Source organism: Oncorhynchus kisutch, linkage group LG11 (genome assembly GCF_002021735.2).
Source record: "Oncorhynchus kisutch isolate 150728-3 linkage group LG11, Okis_V2, whole genome shotgun sequence".
NCBI classification, from domain to species: domain Eukaryota; kingdom Metazoa; phylum Chordata; class Actinopteri; order Salmoniformes; family Salmonidae; genus Oncorhynchus; species Oncorhynchus kisutch.
The window spans coordinates 20108690-20134456 of record NC_034184.2 but is presented as its reverse complement, the minus strand read 5'-3'; the positions used below and the strand labels follow the sequence as shown (position 1 = coordinate 20134456).

At 42.6% G+C, this 25767-nt stretch overlaps 1 protein-coding gene across 1 annotated transcript in view; it reads right to left on the bottom strand.

Annotated features, from left to right (window-relative positions):
• Nucleotides 1–4804: 4804 nt before the first annotated feature.
• The window catches only part of rab40b (RAB40B, member RAS oncogene family), a 47251-nt gene continuing 26288 nt past the window's right edge, over nt 4805–25767 (bottom strand). Inside the window, exons 2-6 of the mRNA XM_020495544.2 lie at nt 22398–22458; nt 18893–18953; nt 9011–9088; nt 8237–8459; nt 4805–8110 (exon numbers count right to left, since the gene is read on the bottom strand). Of these exons, the coding sequence (XP_020351133.1) occupies nt 7803–8110; nt 8237–8459; nt 9011–9088; nt 18893–18953; nt 22398–22458 (731 nt within the window). The 3' untranslated portion in view covers nt 4805–7802. The remainder of the gene's footprint in view (nt 8111–8236; nt 8460–9010; nt 9089–18892; nt 18954–22397; nt 22459–25767) is intronic.

Here is a 25767-nt window from a genome sequence, read left to right as displayed (position 1 = left end):
CAAAGCTAAGTAACGTTAGTAACATTGACATTATGCCTAATTGCAGTCGCTGTACTCATAATATACAGGAGAACGATCGCCTTATGGTGAGGATAGCTTCCGAGGTAAAGATATTTTCAGGTTGGATATTCAACTGATATTCTGAGGTGCTGACTTGTTGCACCCTCGACAACTAATGTGATTATTATTATTTGACCATGCTGGTCATTTATGAACATTTGAACATCTTGGCCATGTTCTGTTATAATCTCCACCCGGCACAGCCAGAAGAGGACTGGCCACCCCTCATAGCCTGGTTCCTCTCTAGGTTTCTTCCTAGGTTTTGGCCTTTCTAGGGAGTTTTTCCTAGCCACCGTGCTTCTACACCTGCATTGCTTGCTGTTTGTGGTTTTAGGCTGGGTTTCTGTACAGCACTTTGATATATCAGCTGATGTAATAAGGGCTGTATAAATACATTTGATTTACTGTATTTTCACCTCAAGAAAAAAACCTATAGGGGACCTTGACACAATGTTCTAAGAATGTCCGAGAATGTCTAAGAATGACTGTTTAAATTGAATTAATGTCAATTGTTCTTTTCAAAGTAAAATATTCTAAATGGCATTTATTTCACATTAATTTCACATGTGCCCACATGTCACGTTTCATATGTTGTCATCACATGTCACATGTTGCTTCACATGTTGTCAAATGTTATCACATTAACTTCACATTAAATCACGTGATCACTGTTACGCTCATCGTTGAATGAATGAGACCAAAGCGCAGCGTGGAAAGTGTTCATGATAATTTTATACGGAAACACAGACAAAACAACAAAATATAAACAAACGTAAAGTTCTGCAGGGCTATACAGCAACTGTGCAAAAACAAGATCCCACAAACTAGGGTGGAAAACAGGCTGTCTAAGTATGATTCCTAATCAGAGACAACGATAGACAGCTGCCTCTGATTGGGAACCATACCCGGCCAACAAAGAAATAGAAAACTAGAATGCCCACCCAAATCACACCCTGACCTAACCAAATAGAGAAATAAAAAGGCTCTCTAAGGTCAGGGCGTGACAATCACATGAGATCACATCTTCAGATGTGAAATTCATGTAATTTTTCCAGGTACAGTTTGATTAATTTGTTGTCATGGAAATTCGTCCATATTTTCATATCCTGTATATAATCGTGATTGGTGAAGAATACCATTGGTGAGTGGTGTTTGTTGTAGTTGTAGAGGTTTGGGTACTTCTTGTAGTCCAAGGTGCTGCACCCGGTTGAGCGAAAAGACAGGAATATCTTTTAGTATTATAGGATCCAATCTTAGCTCGAGAGAACAACAAAATATGATAATGTATTCTCAGGTAATAATATATTCTCATATACAGAGAATAGTATGATCAGTGATGTGAAGTGCTTACAGTGCCTTGCGAAAGTATTCGGCCCCCTTGACCTTTGCGACCTTTTGCCACATTTCAGGCTTCAAACATAAAGATATAAAACTTATTTTTTTGTGAAGAATCAACAACAAGTGGGACACAATCATGAAGTGGAACGACATTTATTGGATATTTCAAACTTTTTTAACAAATCAAAAACTGAAAAATTGGGCGTGCAAAATTATTCAGCCCCCTTAAGTTAATACTTTGTAGCGCCACCTTTTGCTGCGATTACAGCTGTAAGTCACTTGGGGTATACTCTATCAGTTTTGCACATCGAGAGACTGACATTTTTTCCCATTCCTCCTTGCAAAACAGCACGAGCTCAGTGAGGTTGGATGGAGAGCATTTGTGAACAGCAGTTTTCAGTTCTTTCCACAGATTCTCGATTGGATTCAGGTCTGGACTTTGACTTGGCCATTCTAACACCTGGATATGTTTATTTTTGAACCATTCCATTGTAGATGTTGCTTTATGTTTTGGATCATTGTCTTGTTGGAAGACAAATCTCCGTCCCAGTCTCAGGTCTTTTGCAGACTCCATCAGGTTTTCTTCCAGAATGGTCCTGTATTTGGCTCCATCCATCTTCCCATCAATTTTAACCATCTTCCCTGTCCCTGCTGAAGAAAAGCAGGCCCAAACCATGATGCTGCCACCACCATGTTTGACAGTGGGGATGGTGTGTTCAGGGTGATGAGCTGTGTTGCTTTTACGCCAAACATAACGTTTTGCATTGTTGCCAAAAAGTTCAATTTTGGTTTCATCTGACCAGAGCACCTTCTTCCACATGTTTGGTGTGTCTCCCAGGTGGCTTGTGGCAAACTTTAAACAACACTTTTTATGGATATCTTTAAGAAATGGCTTTCTTCTTGCCACTCTTCCATAAAGGCCAGATTTGTGCAATATACGACTGATTGTTGTCCTATGGACAGAGTCTCCCACCTCCGCTGTAGATCTCTGCGGTTCATCCAGAGTGATCATGGGCCTCTTGGCTGCATCTCTGATAAGTCTTCTCCTTGTATGAGCTGAAAGTTTAGAGGGACGGCCAGGTCTTGGTAGATTTGCAGTGGTCTGATACTCCTTCCATTTCAATATTATCGCTTGCACAGTGCTCCTTGGGATGTTTAAAACTTGGGAAATCTTTTTGTATCCAAATCCGGCTTTAAACTTCTTCACAACAGTATCTTGGACCTGCCTGGTGTGTTCCTTGTTCTTCATGATGCTCTCTGCGCTTTTAACGGACCTCTGAGACTATCACAGTGCAGGTGCATTTATACTCTGAGACTTGATTACACACAGGTGGATTGTATTTATCATCATTAGTCATTTAGGTCAACATTGGATCATTCAGAGATCCTCACTGAACTTCTGGAGAGAGTTTGCTGCACTGAAGTAAAGGGGCTGAATAATTTTGCACGCCCAATTTTTCAGTTTTTGATTTGTTAAAAAAGTTTGAAATATCCAATAAATGTCGTTCCACGTCATGATTGTGTCCCACTTGTTGTTGATTCTTCACAAAAAAAATACAGTTTTATATCTTTATGTTCGAAGCCTGAAATGTGGCAAAAGGTCGCAAAGTTCAAGGGGGCCGAATACTTTCGCAAGGCACGTTAAGTAAGAAATACTTTTAAATATCACTTAAGTATTTTTTGGGGGTATCTGGATTTTACTATTTATATTTTTCACAACTTTTACTTTTACTCTACTACATTCCTAAATAAAATATGTACTTTTTACTCCCGTACATTTTCCATGACACCAAAAAGTACTTGTTACATTTCTAATGCTCAGGCAAGACAGAATTATTAATAATCCTGTCAATATAACGCTTTGGCATCTCTACTGGATCTGTCAGACTCACAAAAACGCAATTTGTAAATGATGTCTGAGTGTAGGAGTCTGCCCCTGTCTGTCTGTCCCCCAAAAAATAATGTGCTGTCTAGTTTGCTTAATAAAAGGAATTTGATGTATAGCATTTACTTTTACTTTGTACTTTTACTCAAGTATGACCATTTTATACTTTTTCCACCACTGTACATTTAAAACCAGATACGTTTGGACTTTTACTCAAGTAGTATTTTACTGGGTGACTTTTACTTGAGTCATTTTCTATTAAGGTATCTTAACTTCTACTCAAGTATGACAATTGAGTACTTTGTCCACCACTAAATATGATACAGATAACTTCCAAAATAAAGGAAACACCAACATAAAGTGTGTTAATGCAGCTTGGCATAGATTCTACAAGTGTCTGGAACTCTATTGGAGGGATGTGACACCATTCTTCCATGAGAAATTCCATAATTTGTTGTTTTGTTGATAGTGGTTGAAATCACTATCTCAGGCGCCGCTCCAGAATCTTCCATAAGTGTTCAATTGGGTTGAGATCTGGTGACTGCGACGGCCATGGCATATGGTTTACATCGTTTCCATGCTCATCAAACCATTCAGTGACCACTCGCGTCTCCTGTGGATGGGAGCATCGTCATTCTATTGGGGCATAGCTATGGTAGACAAAATAATGACCTGCCCAGCATTTTTATACATGACCCTAAGCATGATGGTATGTTAATTGCTTAATTAACTCAGGAAACACACCTGTGTAGAAGCATCTACTTTCAATATTCTTTGTATCCCTCATTTACTCAAGTAGTTCCTTTATTTTGGCAGTATGTTGTAGAACTGCTATATGGCAGTTACTTATTTATTTACTCCTGAACTTATTTAGGCTTGCCATAACAAGGGGGTTGAATACTTATTAACTCAAGACATTTCATCTTTTCATTTTTAATTCATTTGTAATAGTTTCTAAAAACATAATTATGGAATATTGTGTGTAAGGCCAGTGACACAAAATCAAAATGTAATAAATGTTCAATTCAGGCTGTAACACAACAAAAAATGGAAAATGTCAAGGGATGTGAATACTTTCTGAAGGAACTGTATACACACCCTGTCCACCTCCTGCTGCCATGGGTACAGGGTCAGGCAGGAGCTGGTGACTCGCTGGCGTAGGGATCACAACCACTGCTGCCTTTAAAACGACACATAAATACAGAGGTATACATTATAAACACAGTATAACACACGGTACTGGATATATTCACAGAAACACATATAGTGTTGGAGCCAATTTGGGTTGATGTTATATTATGGTCATATTCGGGCATTACACTCCAGACCACTAGGGGCTGACAAATGGTGGTAAACACACATCATGTGATCTATAAACACGCAGGTGTTTGAACGTATGGTGTGGGTGTGGATGTGGATGGTGGGAGAGCTCATGGTTCTTACCACAATCAAACTATTGCAAACAAATGCAAGAAAACGAAAGAAACGGCAAACAAGATACAGAAGATTGCTCGTCAACATTACGGATAAACATGCATTTATTCAAGGTAACCACTATTGTCAAGTTTGAGGCGCTTAAAGAACAAGTCTAATTGCTGCCATCCACTCGCCCAGTGACATTGGCTACTTAGAAATTGTATATTTTTCCGAAGCAAATTGTCATAACATTTATTATGTGTACACACACTCAATCAAAGAGAGAGAGCGAGAGAGATTACCTATGTAGTTGTAACCCATGAAACTAAAGGCGTTGTTGAAATGGGCCAATCGGTTCCATTCACTAACACTACTGAGCTGGTCTCAGTCCAGGTAGACAGTATGTCGGTAATAAAGGTCTTCTGAAACTCTGGATCTATGGAGTCTTTGCTATGATGAGGACTTACCGAATGCTGATCCTCTTGTTGACACTCTCATTGAAGAACAACACATAACCAAAGAGACCAGAGTACAGACAAGACCAAAATAATCAGGAAAGCTTTCCATGTGTCAATTTCTCAGCATTTCTGATAGATTTTAAAAGCAATGTATTTACAGTACCTGTTCTTGCTCTATGGCTGAGCCTGTCATACCTCATTTGCAAACAGCCATGAGACCATAAAGGTCTTCATTAGATACAGTATGTAAAAATACTTCTCCTTTGTAAAGCGCTCTCTAGTAAAGCTAGTGGGTGACATGGAATGCACCCATTGTTTTCAGGTTTTCATCAGGGACATGTGGGTAAAAACATGATCAAGTGAGATGAGGTGAGTTTCCCTCCTTACAGCGCATTGAGCATGTGGAAAAATGTCATATAAATGCTATCAATTATTTTTATTTTTATTATTACTATCTGAGCAGAGAAGACAGTTCCTGTTTGTGAAATTTATTGTAAATCCGTGTGGTGATATTTACTGTACAAAACCCTTGTTCGTTCAGTAACGTCCTCAGTCTACTAAGTCTTTGGTGTTGGTGTCACTATCTGAAATAGTATAATCTCTGTCACTGTACACTTGGAAATGAATACAAACCCAAATAACAGAAAAAATACATTGTATCAAACAACATTGTCATAACTGTACATATCATACAAATTCACTACACAAATGGTTTCTCCATAGAATTGCAGACTTGAAGTTCCAGATGACTTCGGCAGAAATAGTATTTTGCTGTAAAAAGTATGTGTAAAACAAGTAGCTAGATCTTAAAAAGGCTTTGTCCAGTATGTTTTTAAAGGCAGAAGTGTGTAGTATACCATTTATAAGACCAGTCCAGTAACATTTCTTTCATTGTGAAATTAGACTACAGGATTAAAACGAATTTGAATGCTTTGTGTCATTGATTGCAGTGGGTGAGAAAACAGTGCAAAGAGGACCACAGATCATCCACAAATATTGTACACAATAGTACTATTTAGTACTATATTTTTTACACAGTACATATGTTCATCATTTTTCTGGAAACATATTATGCACAATCAGAGATGAGCAAAAGATACATCAAATGTTTATTGTTCTAAATACAAGATACTCTAAAGACCAATGTATCAAACTAAAATACAAAATATATTTGCAAGTATACGCCTTCACTACAACAACATTCTCAGTAACTGTAACAAAAAAAAACTTACCATTGATGTGATATGTGGTTGTTTATCTACCTTAGTTGAATGCACTGAATGCTAAATGACCAAAATGTAAATGTAAAAATAAACTATTGCAAAGTACACAGAGTATTATTATTATTGTTATTATTGGCCTCGTTTCAGGGACGGAGCTCATTAGAATAATACCCAATAATACAAATTTTAACATTTCGTCATTTAGGAGATACTCTTATCACACCATACTGCCATCAGACTTCTGATACCAATGCAGGGTGAAAGGTGGCCACGAAATTGTGAACCACTATAAAAAAAAGGTATAGATAAGTATTTTGTATTTTGAAAATACAAATTACAGGTCTCGAAAGTATCTTGTTACAAAATACATTATATTGTAGTTCAGGCCGGTGAAATACAAATGACCAAATTAATGTAAAAAGTAATTGAAATATAGTCAAATGGCTCACATATGATCTGGCATTAAAACTTCCTTCTGGTTCCATGGTCAGTGACCCATAGCGCTAATCCAAAATCTCTGAGCGTGACATGTTCCTTCCCCATCTTTGTCCCACCATGGAGCTCCTGTGAGTGCCTGTGGGAGACTGTTGTGCGTCTGGAGGCCTAGAACATCCAGTCCCTGTGAAAACTTCCTGATTAGGGAAGGGGGGGGGTCACCTCTCGTTGAATACTCCCTCGAAGCTCATGTGGCTGGCTCTTGGTGACCCTAGACGAGCTGCACCCATAGAAATAGATAGAAGACTCTAGTGCCCAAAAGCTTGTTTTAGCATGGGCAGCGCCATTGAGGACTTTCAGTATTTGGAAGTATTCAACTGGGTGGGACTTCCTATAGGGCAGGTGGCTTAGCGGTTAGTGCATTGGGCCAGTAACTGAAAGGTTGCTAGTTCTAATCCATAAACCGACAACATGAAAAATCTGTCAATGTGCCCTTGAGCAAAGCACTTAACCCTAATTGCTCCAGGGTTCTTGTTGATAACGGCAGACCCTGGCCATGACCCTACTATCTGTGGGTGTCTCGGGGAGCATTGGGATATGCAAAAAATAACATTTCCAATTCACATGTGTATTAATACACACTTGTAAGCACCTACCAAATTATTATTATAATGGGACAGAAATAATGAGGCAATATCTATCTAAGTCTATGGCTGCACCAGAGACGGAAGAGGAAGGAAGACATCTCACTCGCTCATATACAGTCAATGAACTAAGTAGACCAGACCCAGCTGCTAATACATTGGTGTCTATGGGAGAGCCACCCCTTAAGCAGACCGGAACTGTGACCATTTTTTTCAATGGTAAACATGGTAAATGGTTAATTTATCCACCATCTTTGGCTGCACAAGTGATCAACACCAACTTCCTGTTCATGTGATGAAACCTTCTTCCCCAAGGACTTCCTCTTCCTGTTTCAACTGGTTGCTAGGAGATCTTGCAGCTCTTGCCAGTGCAGCTCTGTTCGGCCACCGGGCTGAGCGGCGGAGGACGGAAGAGTTTTTTATTCTTCAGCAGCTGGCATCCGGTCCTCTTGGTGGCGATGTGGGTGGTGTTGGCAGCAGTGGTGGTGACGGAGTAGGACCGTCCGTGCATCATGCGGGCATTGAGGCCGTTGGCCATGGAGAAAGACTTGAGGTGGAACTTGAGAGCCAGGGGGAGAGGAAGCTTGTCAACAAGGTGGACAGGGGTGCAGGACACGATGGAACGACAGCACAGGTCCTGAAGACTCAAAACTAAGAGAGTGTGAGAGAGACCGGATATTTAATATTTCACAAATATAAATATTACACCACGAGAGGGCACCATTGTGTAAAACAGTGAAGAACTAGCTGCTCTAGGCTCAGTTTACGCTGCCTCACCTTTGATAGGCCTCCAGAGTCTCTCCATGCCATGCCTCATTAAGACTATCCTGGCCAGCTCTGTGAAGGACTCTGTGATATTAAAGTTGCACAGCGGGCTGACCTCAAAGAAGGTGACCCCTAACCTCTCAGCGTACACCTGGGCCTGCTCTGTGGTCACCTGGCGTTTGTAGGCCAGGTGTAACCGGTTCCCCACCAGGATCTTAGGCACTCCCGGTGCATGCTGGGTAGAAAGGAAGGGGAACAGAAAGTAGTGAGGTACAGATTCTGTTAGTACATAATAAGGGTGTGTATATGCGTATGTGTTACATTGTGTTCTTCCCTGTAATAAGTCAAATAATGGAGTGGTAATAGAAGGTACCAAGGTGGCAAAAAGGATGTCAAGAATCAATCGTTGAGCATATTTTATTTTTAATTGAAGGTGAATAATATTATTCACATAACATGGGCTATCTTGAAAGTCTAACTCTGTGTGGCTAGTTAATGAGTGTGTGAGTTGTTTTGGAGCAAAGGCCAGAGATGTGGGTTGGAGAAGGTTTAGTCATTATCACAAGCAGAAATTGAGCAACGTGTCTTACATCATAGAGCAATTGGAGCGATTCAGTGATATAGACTGCAATTTACCATGTGGCGCCATCCCAAATGGCACCCTATTCCCTTTATAGTGCACTACTTTTGACCAGAGCCCTTTGGGGAATATGGAATAGGGTGCAATTTGGGACACATTTGAGGTTCACTGTTTCTGAGAGAGAGTGATTGATCGATGTCTCTTACCTCATCTATCTCCTTAATCCATCTGTCAATACCATCAAACGACCATCGGTTGGTGATGTCATAAACCAAGATCACACCCTGAGAGATCAAATAAAAAATGTTATTCATCACATGCTTCATAAACAACAGGTGTAGACTAACAGTGAGATACTTACTTATTGGCCCTCCCCAAAAATGCAGAGAGAAAGAAAATAGAGAAATAATAGAGAAGTAAAACACGTAATAATAAAAATAACAATAGATACACAATGAGTAAGGATAACTTGGCTATATTCAAGGGGTACCAGTACTGAGACGATGTGCAGTGGTATGAGGTAATTGAGGAAGATATAACTAGGAATAAAGTGACAGATAAGGAACAGTAGCAGCAGTGTATGTGAAGAGTCAAAGTTAGTGCAAAAAGGGTAACTGCAGATAGTCTGGGTAGCTATTTGGTTAATTATTTGACTAACTATTTATCAGTCTTATGGCTTGCTGGCTGTTCAGGGTCCTGTTGGTTCCAGACGTGATACCTCGGTACCACTTGCTGTGCGGTAGCAGAGAGAACAGTCAATGAATTGGGTGGCTGGAGCGCATTACCCTCTGTATTGCCTTGCGGTCAGATGTCAGGCAGTTGCCATACCAAGCGGTGATGCAGCCAGTCAAGATACTCTCAATGATGCAGCTGTAGAACCTTTTGAGGATCTGAGGGCACATGCCAATTTCAGGCTCCTGAGGGGAAGAGGTGTTGTTGTGCCCTTTTCACAACAGGGTTGGTGTGTTTGGACCATGATACAGTGCCTTCAGAAAGTATTCACACCCCTTGACTTTTTCCACATTTTGTTGTGTTACAGCCTGAAATTAGAATGGATTACATTGAGAGTGTGTGTCACTGGCCTACACACAATACCCCATAATGTAAAAGTGGAATTATACTTTTACAAATGCCGGCAAATTCATTAAAAATGAAATGCTGAGTCAATAAGTATTCAACCCCTTTGTTATGGCAAACCTAAATAAGTTCACAACTAAAAATGTGCTGAACAAGTCAAATAATAATTTGCAATAATAGTGTTTATCGTGATTTTTGAATGTCTACATCATCTCTGTACCCCACACATTCAATTATCTGTAAGGCCCCTCGGTCGAGCAGTGAATTTCAAACACAGATTCAACCAGAAAGACCAGGGAGGTTTTCCAATGCCTCGTAAAGAAGGGCACCTATTGGTAGATGTGTAAAAAAAACAAAAAAAACAGACATTGACTATCCCATTGAGCATTGTGAAGTTATTAATGACACTTTTGATGGTGTTTCAATACACCCAGTCACTTCAAAGATATAGGTGTCCTTCCTAACTCAGTTGCCGTAGAGGAAGGAAACTGCTCAGGGATTTCACCATGAAGCCAATGGTGACTTTAAAACAGTCACTGAGTTTAATGGCTGTGATAGGAGGAAGCTGAGGATGGATCAATAACATTGTAGTTAATCCACAATACTAACCTAAATGACAGAGTAAAAATAAGGAAGCCTGTACAGAATGAACATATTCCAAAACACGCATCCTGTTTGCAATAAAAAAAAATATTATGAGGGGTGCCTGTTCATTATAGGATAGACACTTGTGGTTTAGCACCAACCAAAGCAGTGAAACAAGACTTTAGTGGTCAAAATCATTCTTCTTGGGACGACGGAGGTAGCAGGGTTACAAAATGCAATCATATCACGCAAGTATACTATTCATACTGGACAAAAATATAAACGCAACATGAAGCAATTTACGATTTTACTGAATTACAGTTCATAGGAGGAAATCAGTCAATTGAGATAAATACATTAGGCTCTAATCTATGGATTTCACATGACTGGGCAGGGGCGCAGCCAAGGGTGGCATAGCCCACCCACTTGGGAGCAAGGCCCACCTACTGGGGAGCCTGGCCCAGAAAATCAGATTGAGTTTTTCCCCACAAAAGGGCTTTATTACAGACATAAATTACTTTGCAGGTGTTTCTGATTATTAACAATGCCATGCTGGTGGGTGGTAACAATTCAATAAAACCCAGCTCTGAAAATGAACGTAGACTGAAAAGTATTAGCATGTCATATCATATGGGAAACACACGGCATTGCCACAGAAAAAAAATTCCCAATTTTGGATTTCCCACAAATATATAATACTTTGCCTAAAAGTATGACTTATTGACTTGAATTGTGCAACATCATTGGTAAGCTCTGGGCATCATCTTTCAGTTGAAAAAAGTGGGCCTTTAAACACAAACACACACTCTCTAAGTGGAGATGCACAGTAAAATATGTGATATTGTGTACAGTAGGCTACTGTACAGGAGACCAGAGACAATGAAGCAGACTGTTCAGTTAATTGGGTACCGTGTAAACTATAGAAAGTCTCATGGGAATAGCACATTCCTGTATAAATACAATTAGCTGGAGTAGTCTGTCCAACTGCCAACTACTATTAAGTTTTACTGTCACTGGTGGCGCCAGTTGCTAACACTGAGGATTCAAGCTAACTCTCCATCAGTTTGCATTCCATAGAACTGTTACATGTTGACCAGACCGTGCATGCGACCGCATACGTCATTGCCCGCAAGTTGATTTTGTCCACCCAGACCAGACACCCAAGTTGATTTTGTCCACCCAGACCAGACACCCAAGTTGATTTTGTCCACCCAGACCAGACACCCAAGTTGATTTTGTCAACCCAGACCAGACACCCAAGTTGATTTAGATTTTTAATTTGGGGACAGGTTGAAAAGCATTAAACATTTATGGCAATTTAGCTAGCTAGCTTGTTGTTGCTAGCTGATTTGTCCTGGGATATAAACATTGGGTTGTTATTTTACCTGAAATGCACAAGGTCATCTACTCTGAGAATTAATCCACAGATAAAACAGTCAACATAGTTTATTTCTAGTAATCTCTCCTCTTTCAGGCTTTTTCTTCTAATTTGGACTTTATATGGCGGTTGGCAACCAACTTTAAAGTGCATTACCACAACCAACTGGACTGGAGTGTGTACCTCAGTTCATCTTTCAATCAACCACGTAGGTATATGCTCATAAAAACCAATGAGGAGATGTTTTATCCTGACCTGATTCCACACATTGCTATTCTAACTTCCGCGACGCATATAAGGCCCTGCCCTGCTATCCTTTCGGAAAAGCTGACCACGACTCCATTTTGTTGATCCCTGCCTACAGACAGAAACTAAAACAAGAAGCTCCCGTGCTGAAGTCTGTTCAACGCTGGTCCGACCAAGCTGATTCCACACTCCAAGACTGCTTCCATCACGTGGACTGGGATATGTTTCGTATTGCATCAAACAACAACATCGACGAATACGCTGATTCGGTGAGCGAGTTCATTAGAACGTGCTTTGAAGATGTCGTTCCCATAGCAACGATTAAAACATTCCCAAACCAGAAACCGTGGATTGAAGGCAGCATTCGTGTGAAACTGAAAGCGCGAACCACTGCTTTTAATCAGGGCAAGGTGACCGGAAACATGACCGAATACAAACAGTGTAGCTATTCCCTCCGCAAGGCAATCAAACAAGCTAAGCGTCAGTATAGAGACAAAGTAGAATCTCAATTCAATGGCTCAGACACAAGGTATGTGGCAGGGTCTACAGTCAATCACGGATTACAAAAAGAAAACCAGCCCCGTCACGGACCAGGATGTCTTGCTCCCAGGCAGACTAAATAACTTTTTTGCCAGCTTTGAGGACAATACAGTGCCACGGACACGGCCCGCAACCAAAACATGCGGACTCTCCTTCACTGCAGCCGACGTGAGGAAAACATTTAAACGTGTCAACCCTCGCAAGGCTGCAGGCCCAGACGGCATCCCCAGCCGCGCCCTCAGACCATGCACAGACCAGCTGGCTGGTGTGTTTACGGACATATTCAATCAATCTCTATCCCAGTCTGTTGTTCCCACATGCTTCAAGAGGGCCACCATTGTTCCTGTTCCCAAGAAAGCTAAGGTAACTGAGCTAAACGACTACCGCCCCGTAGCACTCACTTCCGTCATCATGAAGTGCTTTGAGAGACTAGTCAAGGACCATATCACCTCCACCCTACCTGACACCCTAGACCCACTCCAATTTGCTTACCGCCCAAATAGGTCCACAGACGATGCAATCTCAACCACACTGAACACTGCCCTAACCCACCTGGACAAGAGGAATACCTATGTGAGAATGCTGTTCATCGACTACAGCTCGGCATTCAACACCATAGTGCCCTCCAAGCTCGTCATCAAGCTCGAGACCCTGGGTCTCGACCCCGCCCTGTGCAACTGGGTACTGGACTTCCTGACGGGCCGCCCCCAGGTGGTGAGGGTAGGCAACAACATCTCCACCCCGCTGATCCTCAACACTGGGGCCCCACAAGGGTGCGTTCTGAGCCCTCTCCTGTACTCCCTGTTCACCCGCGACTGCGTGGCCACGCACGCCTCCAACTCAATCATCAAGTTTGCGGACGACACAACAGTGGTAGGCTTGATTACCAACAACGACGAGACGGCCTACAGAGAGGAGGTGAGGGCCCTCGGAGTGTGGTGTCAGGAAAATAACCTCACACTCAACGTCAACAAAACTAAGGAGATGATTGTGGACTTCAGGAAACAGCAGAGGGAACACTCCCCTATCCACACCGATGGAACAGTAGTGGAGAGGGTAGTAAGTTTTAAGTTCCTCGGCGTACACATCACAGACAAACTGAATTGGTCCACCCACACAGACAGCATCGTGAAGAAGGCGCAGCAGCGCCTCTTCAACCTCAGGAGGCTGAAGAAATTCGGCTTGTCACCAAAAGCACTCACAAACTTCTACAGATGCACAATCGAGAGCATCCTGTCGGGCTGTATCACCGCCTGGTACGGCAACTGCTCCGCCCACAACCGTAAGGCTCTCCAGAGGGTTTTGAGGTCTGCACAACGCATCACCGGGGTCAAACTACCTGCCCTCCAGGACACCTACACCACCCGATGTCACAGGAAGGCCATAAAGATCATCAAGGACAACAACCACCCGAGCCACTGCCTGTTCACCCCGCTATCATCCAGAAGGCGAGGTCAGTACAGGTGCATCAAAGCTGGGACCGAGAGACTGAAAAACAGCTTCTATCTCAAGGCCATCAGACTGTTAAACAGCCACCACTAACATTGAGCGGCTGCTGCCAACACACTGACTCAACTCCAGCCACTTTAATAATGGGAATTGATGGGAAATGATGTAAAATATATCACTAGCCACTTTAAACAATGCTACCTAATATAATGTTTACATACCCTACATTATTCATCTCATATGTATATGTATATACTGTACTCTATATCATCTACTGCATCTTTATGTAATATGTATGTAATGTATCACTAGCCACTTTAACTATGCCACTTTGTTTACATACTCATCTCATATGTATATACTGCACTCAATACCATCTACTGTATCTTGCCTATGCCGCTCTGTACCATCACTCATTCATATATCTTTATGTACATATTCTTTATCCCCTTACACTTGTGTCTATAAGGTAGTAGTTTTGGAATTGTTAGTTAGATTACTTGTTGTTTATTACTGCATTGTCGGAACTAGAAGCACAAGCATTTCGCTACACTCGCATTAACATCTGCTAACCATGTGTATGTGACAAATAAAATTTGATTTGATTTGATTTGACATACATACACACACTGCACACACACACACACAGTTGAACTGGACAGTGTTCAAGAAGCACAGCCTTGCTGCCTCGATATGGTGGTGGTGTCATTGTCACAATGGTCACACCCAGTCTGCGCTCAGTAATGTGCCGATGAGTAACAATCATAAAAATAAGAACTTTATTCACCAAGTCATTTTTATTCATTGCCTGGTAGGAGAGAATTCTCAGTAGCTGATCAGCCGTGGTTTGGGATTCGGTAAAGCAAGTAGGGTTCAGTAGCACCCTATCAGGGATAAATCAAATCAAATCATAGTTTATTTGTCACGTGCGCCGAATACAACAAGTGTAGACCTTACAGTGAAATGCTTACTTACAGGCTCTAACCAATAGTACAAAAAAAGGTATGTGTGTGTGTGTGTGTGTGTGTGTGTGTGTGTGTGTGTGTGTGTGTGTGTGTGTGTGTGTGTGTGTGTGTGTGTGTGTGTGTGTGTGTGTGTGTGTGTGTGTGTAAAGAAATAAAACAACAGTAAAAAGACTTTTGAAAATAACAGTAGCAAGGCTACATACAGATGCCGGTTAGACAGGCTTATTTAGTATGTACATGTAGGTATGGTTAAAGTCACTATGCATATAAGCAGCAGCGTAAAAAGCGGGGTTGGCAGGTGGTGGGACAGAATGCAGATAGCCCAGTTAGCCAATGTGCGGGAGCATTGGTTGGTCGGGACAATTGAGGTAGTATGTACATGAATGTATAGTTAAAGTGACTATGCATATAAGATAAACAGAGAGTAGCAGCAGCGTAAAAGAGGGGATGGGGGGGGGCACACAATGCAAATAGGCCGGGTAACCATTTGGTCACCTGTTCAGGAGTCTAATGGCTTGGAGGTAAAAACTGTTGAGAAGCCTTTTTGTCCTTTGTCCTGTACCGCTTGCTATGTGGTAGTAGAGAGAACAGTCTATGACTGGGGTGGCTGGGGTCTTTGACAATTTTTAGTGCCTTCCTCTGACACCGCCTGGTGTAGAGGTCCTGGATGGCAGGCAGCTTTGCCCCAGTGATGTACTGGGCCGTACGCACTACCCTCTGAAGTGCCTTGCGGTCGGAGGCCGAGCAATTGCCGTACCAGGCAGTGATGCAACCGGTCAGGATGCTCTCAATGTTGCAGCTGTAGAACCTTCTGAGGACCCATGCCAAATCTTTTTAGTTTCCAGAGGGGGAATAGGCTTTGTCATGCCCTCTTCACGACTGTCTTGGTGTGTTTGGACCATTCTAGTTTGTTGTTGATGTGGACACCAAGGAACTTGACGCTCTCAACCTGCTCCACTACAGCCCCGTCGATGAGAATGGAGGCGTGCTCGGTGCTCCTTTTCCTGTAGGCCACAATCATCTCATTAGTCTTGGTTACATTGAGGGACAGGTTGTTATTCTGGCACCACTCGACCAGGTCTCTGACCTCCTTCCTATAGGCTGTCTCGTCATTGTCGGTGATCAGGCCTACCACTGTTGTGTCGTCTGCAAACTTAATGATGGTGTTGGAGTCGTGCCTGGCCATGCAGTCGTGGGTGAACAGGGAGTACAGGAGGGGACTGAGCACGCACTCCTAGGGAGCTCCAGTGTTGAGGATCAGCGTGGCAGATGTGTTGCTACCTACCCTCACCATCTGGGGGCGGCCCGTCAGGAAGTCCAGGATCCAGTTGCAGAGTGAGGTGTTTAGTCCCAGGTTCCTTAGCTTAGTGATGAGCTTTGAGGGTACTATGGTGTTGAACGCTGAGCTGTAGTCAATGAATAGCATTCTCACATAGGTGTTCCTTTTGTCCAGGTGTGAAAGGGCAGTGTGGAGTGCAATAGAGATTGCATCATCTGTGGATCTGTTTGGGCGGTATGCAAATTGGAGTAGGTCTAGGGTTTCTGGGATAATGGTGTTGATGTGAGCCATGACCAGCCTTTCAAAGCACTTCATGGCTACGGACCTGAGTGCTACGGACACAGGGACTATGGTGGTCTGCTTGAAACATGTTGGTATTACAGCCTCAATCAGCCTCAATCAGGGACATGGCGAAAATGTCAGTGAAGACACCTGCCAGTTGGTCAGCACATGCCCGGAGCACACGTCTTGGTAATCTGTCTGGCCCCGCAGCCTTCTGTATGTTGACCCGTTTAAAGGTCTTACTCACGTCGGCTACGGAGAGCGTGATCACACAGTCGTCCGGAACAGCTGATGCTCTCATGCATGCCTCAGGGTTGCTTGCCTTGAAGCGAGCATAGAAGCGATTTAGCTCATCTGCTAGTGTCATGTCACTGGGCAGCTCGCGGCTGTGCTTCCCTTTGTAGTCTGTAATAGTTTGCAAGCCCTTCCACATCCGACGAGCGTCGGAGCCGGTGTAGTATGATTCAATCTTAGCCATGTATTGACGCTTTGCCTGTTTGATGGTTCGTCGCACGGCATAGCGGGATTTCTTGTAAGCTTCCGGGTTAGTCCCGCACCTTGAAAGCAGCAGCTCTACCCTTTAGCTCAGTGCGAATGTTGCCTGTAATCCATGGCTTCTGGTTGGGGTATGTACGTACAGTCACTGTGTGGACGACGTCCTCGATGCGCTTATTGATAAAGCCAGTGACTGATGTGGTGTATTCCTCAATGTCATCGGAAGAATCCCGGAACATGTTCCAGTCTGTGATAGCAAAACAGTCCTGTAGATTAGCATCTGCTTCATTTGTATGCGTCTCTGTGTGTGGAGTACAGGTGATCTAGAATTTGTTCCCCTCTGGTTGCACATTTAACATGTTGATATAGATTTGGTAGAACTGATTTAAGTTTCCCTGCATTAAAGTCTCTGGCCACTAGGAGCACCGCCTCTGGGTGAGTGGTTTCCTGTTTGCTTATTTCCTTATACAGCTGACTGATTGCGGTCTTAGTGCCAGCATCTGTCTGTGGTGGTAAATACAAGTATAGCTGAGAACTCTCTAGGCAAGTAGTGTGGCCTGCAATTTATCACAATATACTCTACTTCAGACGAGCAAAATCTAGACACTTCCTTAGACATCGTGCACCAGCTGTTGTTTACAAATATGCACAGACCGCCCCCCCCTCGTCTTACCAGAGTGTGCTGTTCTATCCTGCCGGTGCAGCGTATATCCCGCTAGCTGAATATCCATGTCGTCATTCAGCCACGATTCTGTGAAACATAGGATATTACAGTTTTTGATGTCCCGTTGGTAGGATATTCGTGTTCATACCTCGTCTAATTTATTGTCCAATGATTGCACGTTGGCGAGTAATATTGACGTTAATGGCAGCTTTCCTACTCGCCTTCTGCGGGTCCTGATGAGGCATCCGGCTCTTCGTCCTCTGTACCTGCGTCGCTTCCTCTTGCGAATAACTGGGATGTCTGCCCTGCAGGGTGTTTGGAGAATATCATGTGAGTCTTGCTTGTTGTTGAAAAAATCTTTGTCTAATCCGAGGTGAGTGATCGCTGTCCTGATATCCAGAAGCTCTTTTCTGCCATAAGATACGGTTGCAGGAACATTATGTACAAAATCATTTACAAACATAGCGGAAAAAACCACATAACAGCACAATTGGTTGGGCGTAAAACTGCTGCCATTTCTTCCGGCGCCATTGTGGTTGAACTAAATAGATTTCCTACATACTGGATCCACTAACATTGATGTACCATTAAAGTTTTGCTTTTGAAAAGTGCACAAGCCCATCCACTGTCCCTGTTTAGATAGGTGCACCCCCATCCACCCATACTGTACTGTTTCCACAGGAAAGGGTGCTGGGGTCAGTAGTGATGGTGCTGATATACAGATGGATGTGAAAACATGTACAAATAACTTGCATGCACCCATTCTATAATATTAGCACAGCCAGTAAGACTTGTGCATGTGGAGGTCGACAGTATAGTATTTACAGGTTGTATGTGCTGATTCTAAAACATTCTCAAATGGGCTACTGTGTTCTTTATGTTGAAATTCTCAAGGCTATTCCTTTCCTCAGAGATGAAATCTGTTTTTTGAGTGAGGTTTCCACAGAACCATGTAAGGATTTATACATTAGGGTTTACTATGCAGTGTGCAGCAGCAGCCAACAGAAACATTCCCCTGCTGTAAACATGTTATTTGTTTTGGAATTGTGAAACAATAATGTGTAACCCATTATCAAACAGTGTACTGAAGAAAGAATCTAACTCAATCACACACACAAACACACATACCTGTGCTCCTCTGGAGTAAGAGCGGAAGATGGTGCAGAAGCGCCCCTGGCCAGAGGTGTCCCTGAAACAACACACAGAGGTCAGGGGTTAAGAATGTCAACCATATGTCAATCAAAACACACAGTATTCCAACAACATTCCACCCCTATTATAATGACTTTATAAAGGCAAGGCATCTATTGCTATCATTTGTCAGACAATCACCAATTATCTATGTTTAGCAACACTGATAACTTCTCAAATGTATAGTATATTTGGCTGTGAAATTCAGACAATTCATACATCCCTTACAAAGAGGGGATTAACAACATATATTCAAACCCTACTGTGGTGTAATAAACACCAAAACACTAAGATTAAGCCTGCATTTAAGAGAATGCAATTGGCTAAGGTAGTGAGAGTACAGAGCTAAAACAATAACATGTTTCCAGATTGCATTCTCCAGACCTGGATGGCACAGCAGTGTTTGGGTTCGCGCACACACACACACACACACACACACACACACACACACACACACACACACACACACACACACACACACACACACACACACACACACACACACATGCCCGCCCACACACTCTGGCCCTGTTTTTAATTTGATGATAGTCATGCACATATAAAACATTGAACACTTGTTTCTTGATATAATTTCATATACTGACACCACATACCATATTTCACACACTAGCCTACTATGAAGGGAGAAGCTTTAGTTTTATAGAGTATAGAAATGTCAATATATTAATAACAGGAGAATAACCCCACGTCGTTTAGATACTCATATTCTCCTTTCTTCTCACAAGCTGCAGATTTGCAATCATCTTATTGCGTGTATCCGTAGGCCTACTCCACCTGCAGATTGGATATCCTTGCCAAGTTCACAATTTTCACAACTGGCCAATTCTGCACGCTAATGCTTGTTATCTCTTTGTTAATATGTTAGCCACTCTATAATTGACCAATGTTCCACCATGCCAGGCTAGCATTTTACCAATGTTCCCCTTCCCCCAATGCCACACTTGCTAGCTGTGATTAGCGTGTAGCCATGGTGAGGAGGATAGAGAGCATTACTAACAGCCCTCCTGTTAAAGTAATAACGTGTCTCATCCTTTTAGACATCAAACAAAGTTTCCAGATGAATCATTTAATATTGACTTGACTAAAAGCAAAACCCTCTAAAAATAAAAGTAGCACTATCATGGTAAGGGTTAGGAGTAAAGAAGAGGAGGGCAAAGGACACACGGGAACCACGGAGTGTGTGTGATGTGGAATAGTGTGCATCTGTGCATATGTGTGTACAGTGCCTTCAGAAACAATTCCCACCTCCTGACACCTCCTGACTTATTCCACAAGTTGATTGTTGATCATTGCTAGACAACCATTTTCAAGTCTTGCCATAGATTTTCAAGCAGATTTAAGTCAAAACTATAACTCAGGGCCTCCCGGGTGGCGCAGTGGTTAAGGGCGCTGTAATGCAGCGGCAGCTGTGCCACCAGAGACTCTGGGTTCGCGCCCAGGCTCTGTCATAACCGGTCGCGACCGGGAGGTCCGTGGGGCGACGCACAATTGGCCTAGTGTCGTCCGGGTTAGGGAGGGGTTGGCCGGTAGGGATATCCTTGTCTCATCGCACACCAGCGACTCCTGTGGCGGGCCGGGCACAGTGCGCGCTAACCAAGGTTGCCACGGTGTTTCCTCCGACACATTGGTGCGGCTGGCTTCCGGGTTGGATGCGCGCAGTGTGGCTTGGTTGGGTTGTGTATCGGAGGACGCATGACTTTCAACATTCGTCTCTCCTGAGCCCGTACGGGAGTTGTAGCGACGAGACAAGATAGTAGCTACTAAACAATTGGATACCATGAAATAGGGGACAAAAAAACGGGGTAAAAATTCTACAACAAGAAATGTCACTCAGAACACTCACTGTCTACTTGGTAAGCAACTCCAGTGTAGATTTGGCCTTGTTTTTAAGTTATTGCCCTGCTGAGAGGTGAATTAATCTCCCAGTGTGGTGGAAAGCAGACTGAACCATAGGATTTTATCTGTGCTTAGCTTGATTCCGTTTCTTTTTTATCCTGAAAACCTCCCCAATTATAAGCATACCCATGACATGATGCAGCCACCACTATGCTTGAAAATATGGATGTTGTATTGGATTTTCCCCAAACATAACACTTTGTATTCAGGACAAAAAGTTAGTTGCTTTGCCACATTTTTTTGCAGTATTACTTTAGTGCCTTGTTTCAAAGAAGATGCATGTTTTGGAATATTTTTATTCTGTACAGGCTTCTTTTCACTCTGTCACTTAGGTTAGTATTGTGGAGTAACTACAATGTTGCTGATCCATCCTCAGTTTTCTCTTAGCACAGCCATTAAATTCTGTAACTGTTTTATAGTCATCATTGGCCTCATGGTGAAATGCCTGAGCGGTTTCCTTCCTCTCCAGCAACTGAGTTAGGAAGGACACCTGGTATCTTTGTAGTGACTGGGTGCATTGATACACACTTCACCAAGCTCAAAGCGATATTCAATGTCTGCTTTTTCTTTTTACCCATCTACCAATAGGTGCCCTTCTTTGTGAGGTATTGGAAAAACTCCCTGGTCTTTATGGCTAAATCTGTGTTTGAAATGCACTGCTCAACTGTGGTACCTTACAGATAATTGTATGGGTGGGGTACAGAGATGAGGTAGTCATTCAAAAATCATGTTAAACACTATTATTGCACACAGAGTGATGAGTCCATGCAACTTATTATATGACTTTAAGCACATTTTTACTCCTGGACTTATTTAAGTTTGACATAACAAAGGGGTCTTGACTTAAGGCATTTCAGCTTTTTATGTTTAATCAATTTCAAAACATTTCTTAAAACATAATTCCACTTTGGCATTATGGGGTATTGTGTTTAGGCCAGTGACAAAAAAAGCTCAGAATTGAACCAATTTTAAATTCCGGCTGTAACAAAATGTAACAAAAAAATAAAAACAATAAAAGGGTGCGAATACTTTCTGAAGGCACTGTATGTTTTGTGTGTGTGTGTGTGTGTCTGTCTGTCTTTCCCTCATCCCTATTCTGCTGCTTTGACAAATCTGGCTACAATTCCTCTTAGTGTAATCAGACTCACATGTTTCTTATTGAGCCTATGTACAGAGCTCTCTCCACCATTGCTCTTCTCCTTACAACAACTCTCAGGAATGTCTCTGTCTCTCTCGCTGACAATACTCTATTCTTCTCCTAATCTGATCAACATGATACAGTCAAATTGCACTCTATCACCTACAGTATATAGAGCCATATGGGACCTGGTCAAAAGTAGTGCACTACATAGGAAACGGGGTGCCATTTGGGACAGGAACTAGGAGGCCATAGAGTCCCATTTACAGTTTCAATATGTTCCAATAACCCTGATGTGGAATTGGGATGAGTTTAGCATGGTAACGGCCGGGTGGGTGTGTTTGTGCATGCGTGCGAGTGTGTGTTGTGTACAGTGACTTCACTCACCAGAGCTGCAGCTTGACTTTTCTTCCGTCTAGGAGTATCGTTGTCGTCTTGTAGTCGATTCCTGCCAACATCACGAAACAAGAGAAACAGATGCTAATAACATCTCTGTTAGCCTACTCTGGATGTATCTAGGCCCTGACAGTATGTCTGAGCTGTCATGATTATTCTACATGACAGACAGAGAGGGGGAGAGAGCGAGAGAGGGGGGAGAGAGATGAATAAGAGGGTATTAATAAGGCTGTGTATGTTTCAGGTGGTAACATGTGGAAGAAGCAGGATGGAGATTAAACTGAGTAAATTAACATGTCTGCAGCCATATGGGACCTGGTCAAAAATAGTGCACTAAATAGGGAATAGGGTGCCATTTGGGAAGTAGACCATGTGAGAGGGAGGTGGATAGATGTGTACAGTAAGCACTGAGGCAATGCTGTAATCTCTGTCCAGCACATACACAAACTGTAATCTCTATCCAGCACATACACAAACTGTAATCTCTATCCAGCACATACACAAACTGTAATCTCTATCCAGCACATACACAAACTGTAATCTCTATCCAGCACATACACAAACTGTAATCTCTATCCAGCACATACACAAACTGTAATCTCTATCCAGCACATACACACACTGTAATCTCTATCCAGCACATACACAAACTGTAATCTCTATCCAGCACATACACATGCTGTTATCTCTATCTAGCACATACACAAACTGTAATCTCTATCCAGCACATTACACACTGTAATCTCTATCCAGCACATACACGGATGAACACATGCACAGATTACATTCACATGCACGCACAGGTCACTCAGACTAATCATAGAAAGCTGGGATGGAAATCTGATCCTCTGATCCTGTTGAAATCGTCATATTCTCACATTCTCTGTTTCTATGCCCTCTTTTCTCTCTACGTTATCTACCTATCCCCTCTCTACCCCCTACCTCCCCCTCACTCACTACCTCTCTCTCTCCAGCTGTCTACACCCCTTTCTCTCTCTCTGTCTCTGTCTCTCTCTCTCTCTGTCTCTATAAGGCAGTGAAAAGAACAACTATCCCTAGAAAGATCCACATAATTCCCACATTCTTCTCACATTCTCTCTCCACAGGATTCCTAGTGTTTGTGTGTGCTCGTGTGTTCGTGCATGTGTGTCAAAGCTCAGGAATCCTGTTTTTCTCTGGATACCAGATCCATTATTAACCCATCACCCCATAGACATTACCTTATCACCATGGAATGACGTGTGTGAAGATGACAATAACATGTGTTCATTGAAATCAAGCTAAAACCATGACCATGTAAGGGTTAAGTCGTACAGTACTGGATGATGAAATTCCACCCTTGATCTCACCCAGAGGGCATGACTCATACTGCACAGCACAAATACTGAAGCTACATAGTGACAGCAGCAGCATGCACACATTTTACATTTAAATGCCAGTCATTTAGCAGACACTCTTATCCAGAGTGACTTACAGTTGTGAGTGCATACATTTCATACTTTTTAGCCTATTCACTGATGGCAATGCCAGTTGATGTAAATATATTTGACTGATCATGCTTATCGGTGTATAGGTTAAGTTTCATAATTTAGTGTAATTAAAGTGGCGTGTGTACAGTATATTCGTCATGTATTTTAGTTATTACACGCGTACAACATACAGATACAGAGCCTGTGAGCATTAAATATGTCAGACAGCGTGAGAGCTGCTGCTACAGCATCTCAAACAGCAAACGCATAGGCAACGGAATGCAGGCTTCATCAGCCAGTCACACCAGTAGGCATTTTGGTAACATATGTTTGAACCTGGACATTTTACAACATATTATGAGACATGTCTTACTTTGCTTCAAAGTAGCCTAGCCAAAATCAGACCATATCCGTGGAGGGAATTATTTTATATCAACTTTCTTTCATTATCAGGTAGCCAAAGGCACATAGTAGATCTCCCCTCTTTCAACATTTCCAAAGAATATTTGAATCTCTGTCACATGAAACCGCTCGCATGTGTGACAACGGTGTTTTCCCAATAATTGCATTATGGATCGAACATTTGCTCGTAGTCTGCTGCCTTGTGCGGCATTGTATTGGCATTGTATTGGCATTGTATTGTATTGTAGTGGCATTGTATTGGCATTGTATTGTATTGTATTGGCATTGTATTGTATTGTATTGGCATTGCTGCACTTAAATGTGAAGAAATAATAATGCATCAACATTTTAAGCTAAACGTTCTGATCTGTGGTTTTAGACTCATTGCTTTAAAAAAAATATGTAGCCTAGGCCTACTGGTTGTATGAATTTGGGATCTATCGTTCCACAACTGTCCCAGAGTCTGTTTGGAACAGGCTATTTCTTTCTCGACAAGCTGGCCAACAGAATAGGTAAAGTTTTCTACTATGGGGATAGTAGATTGACATAGGCCAGTGATTTGGCTGTTCGTTACTCGTCTTGTTGGCTGAGGAAAAGTCCGTGGGGAAAGTTATTCTAGCATCTTCAAAGTGTCCATCAGAATTCCGTAAGAAGGACCGCACATCGTTGCATCCTCAATTTGCATGTTCTGTTAACATGAATTACCATAATCAAAATGTGATTCTGAGCCCCATGGGGTGGGCGCCCTTATCAGGTTGCGCACCCAATGCATATGGGTCCGGTAAATTTCTCAAATGACCAGTAAATTAAAATGCTGCAGGTCAAATGTCCGGAGCAACATTTTCCTAACAGAAACCCTGATACACACACATAGACGCAAGCATACACGCAAACACACACACACACACAGACACACACAGATGCAAGCTCGCATGCACAGACACACACTGGGTAACTGTGAGCATTAAGATGAAGCTTCAGTATGTACTCGGAGCCTTACCACGTCTGGAAGCAGCAGAGTGTACTGTGTTTTTAATTCCAGTGAGATCAGACAAGTCCTGGTAATTACAGTAATCAGGGCAGAAAAGCCATTCTCTACTTTTGTTCACTGAGAGGTGTTTCTGACAGCAGCACAATTTTAACATGTTCATATGTGTGCCTGCGTGCCTCCGTGCGTGCGTGCCTCCGTGCGTGCCTCCGTGCGTGCCTCCGTGTGTGCGCTCACAGATGCCAATGGCAGCTGACAAATCACATTTAATGCTTTTCCACCACATGAAGAGTTGGTTCCCCAGTCCAACTGTCACCCCTGGCAAACACCCTCCTCATGACCTGCACCCATAATGCATCCATCTAGGTGTTAATCCTGCCTTTAAGGGGGGTCAAGAATGTAGGTCTTAACACTGTATGTCTGTCCTGGCCCAACTGTTGGGTTTGGAGCGGTCTTGTTCCGAGACGTTGTTTACATGCGGACGTGACATTGTAGTATTGGA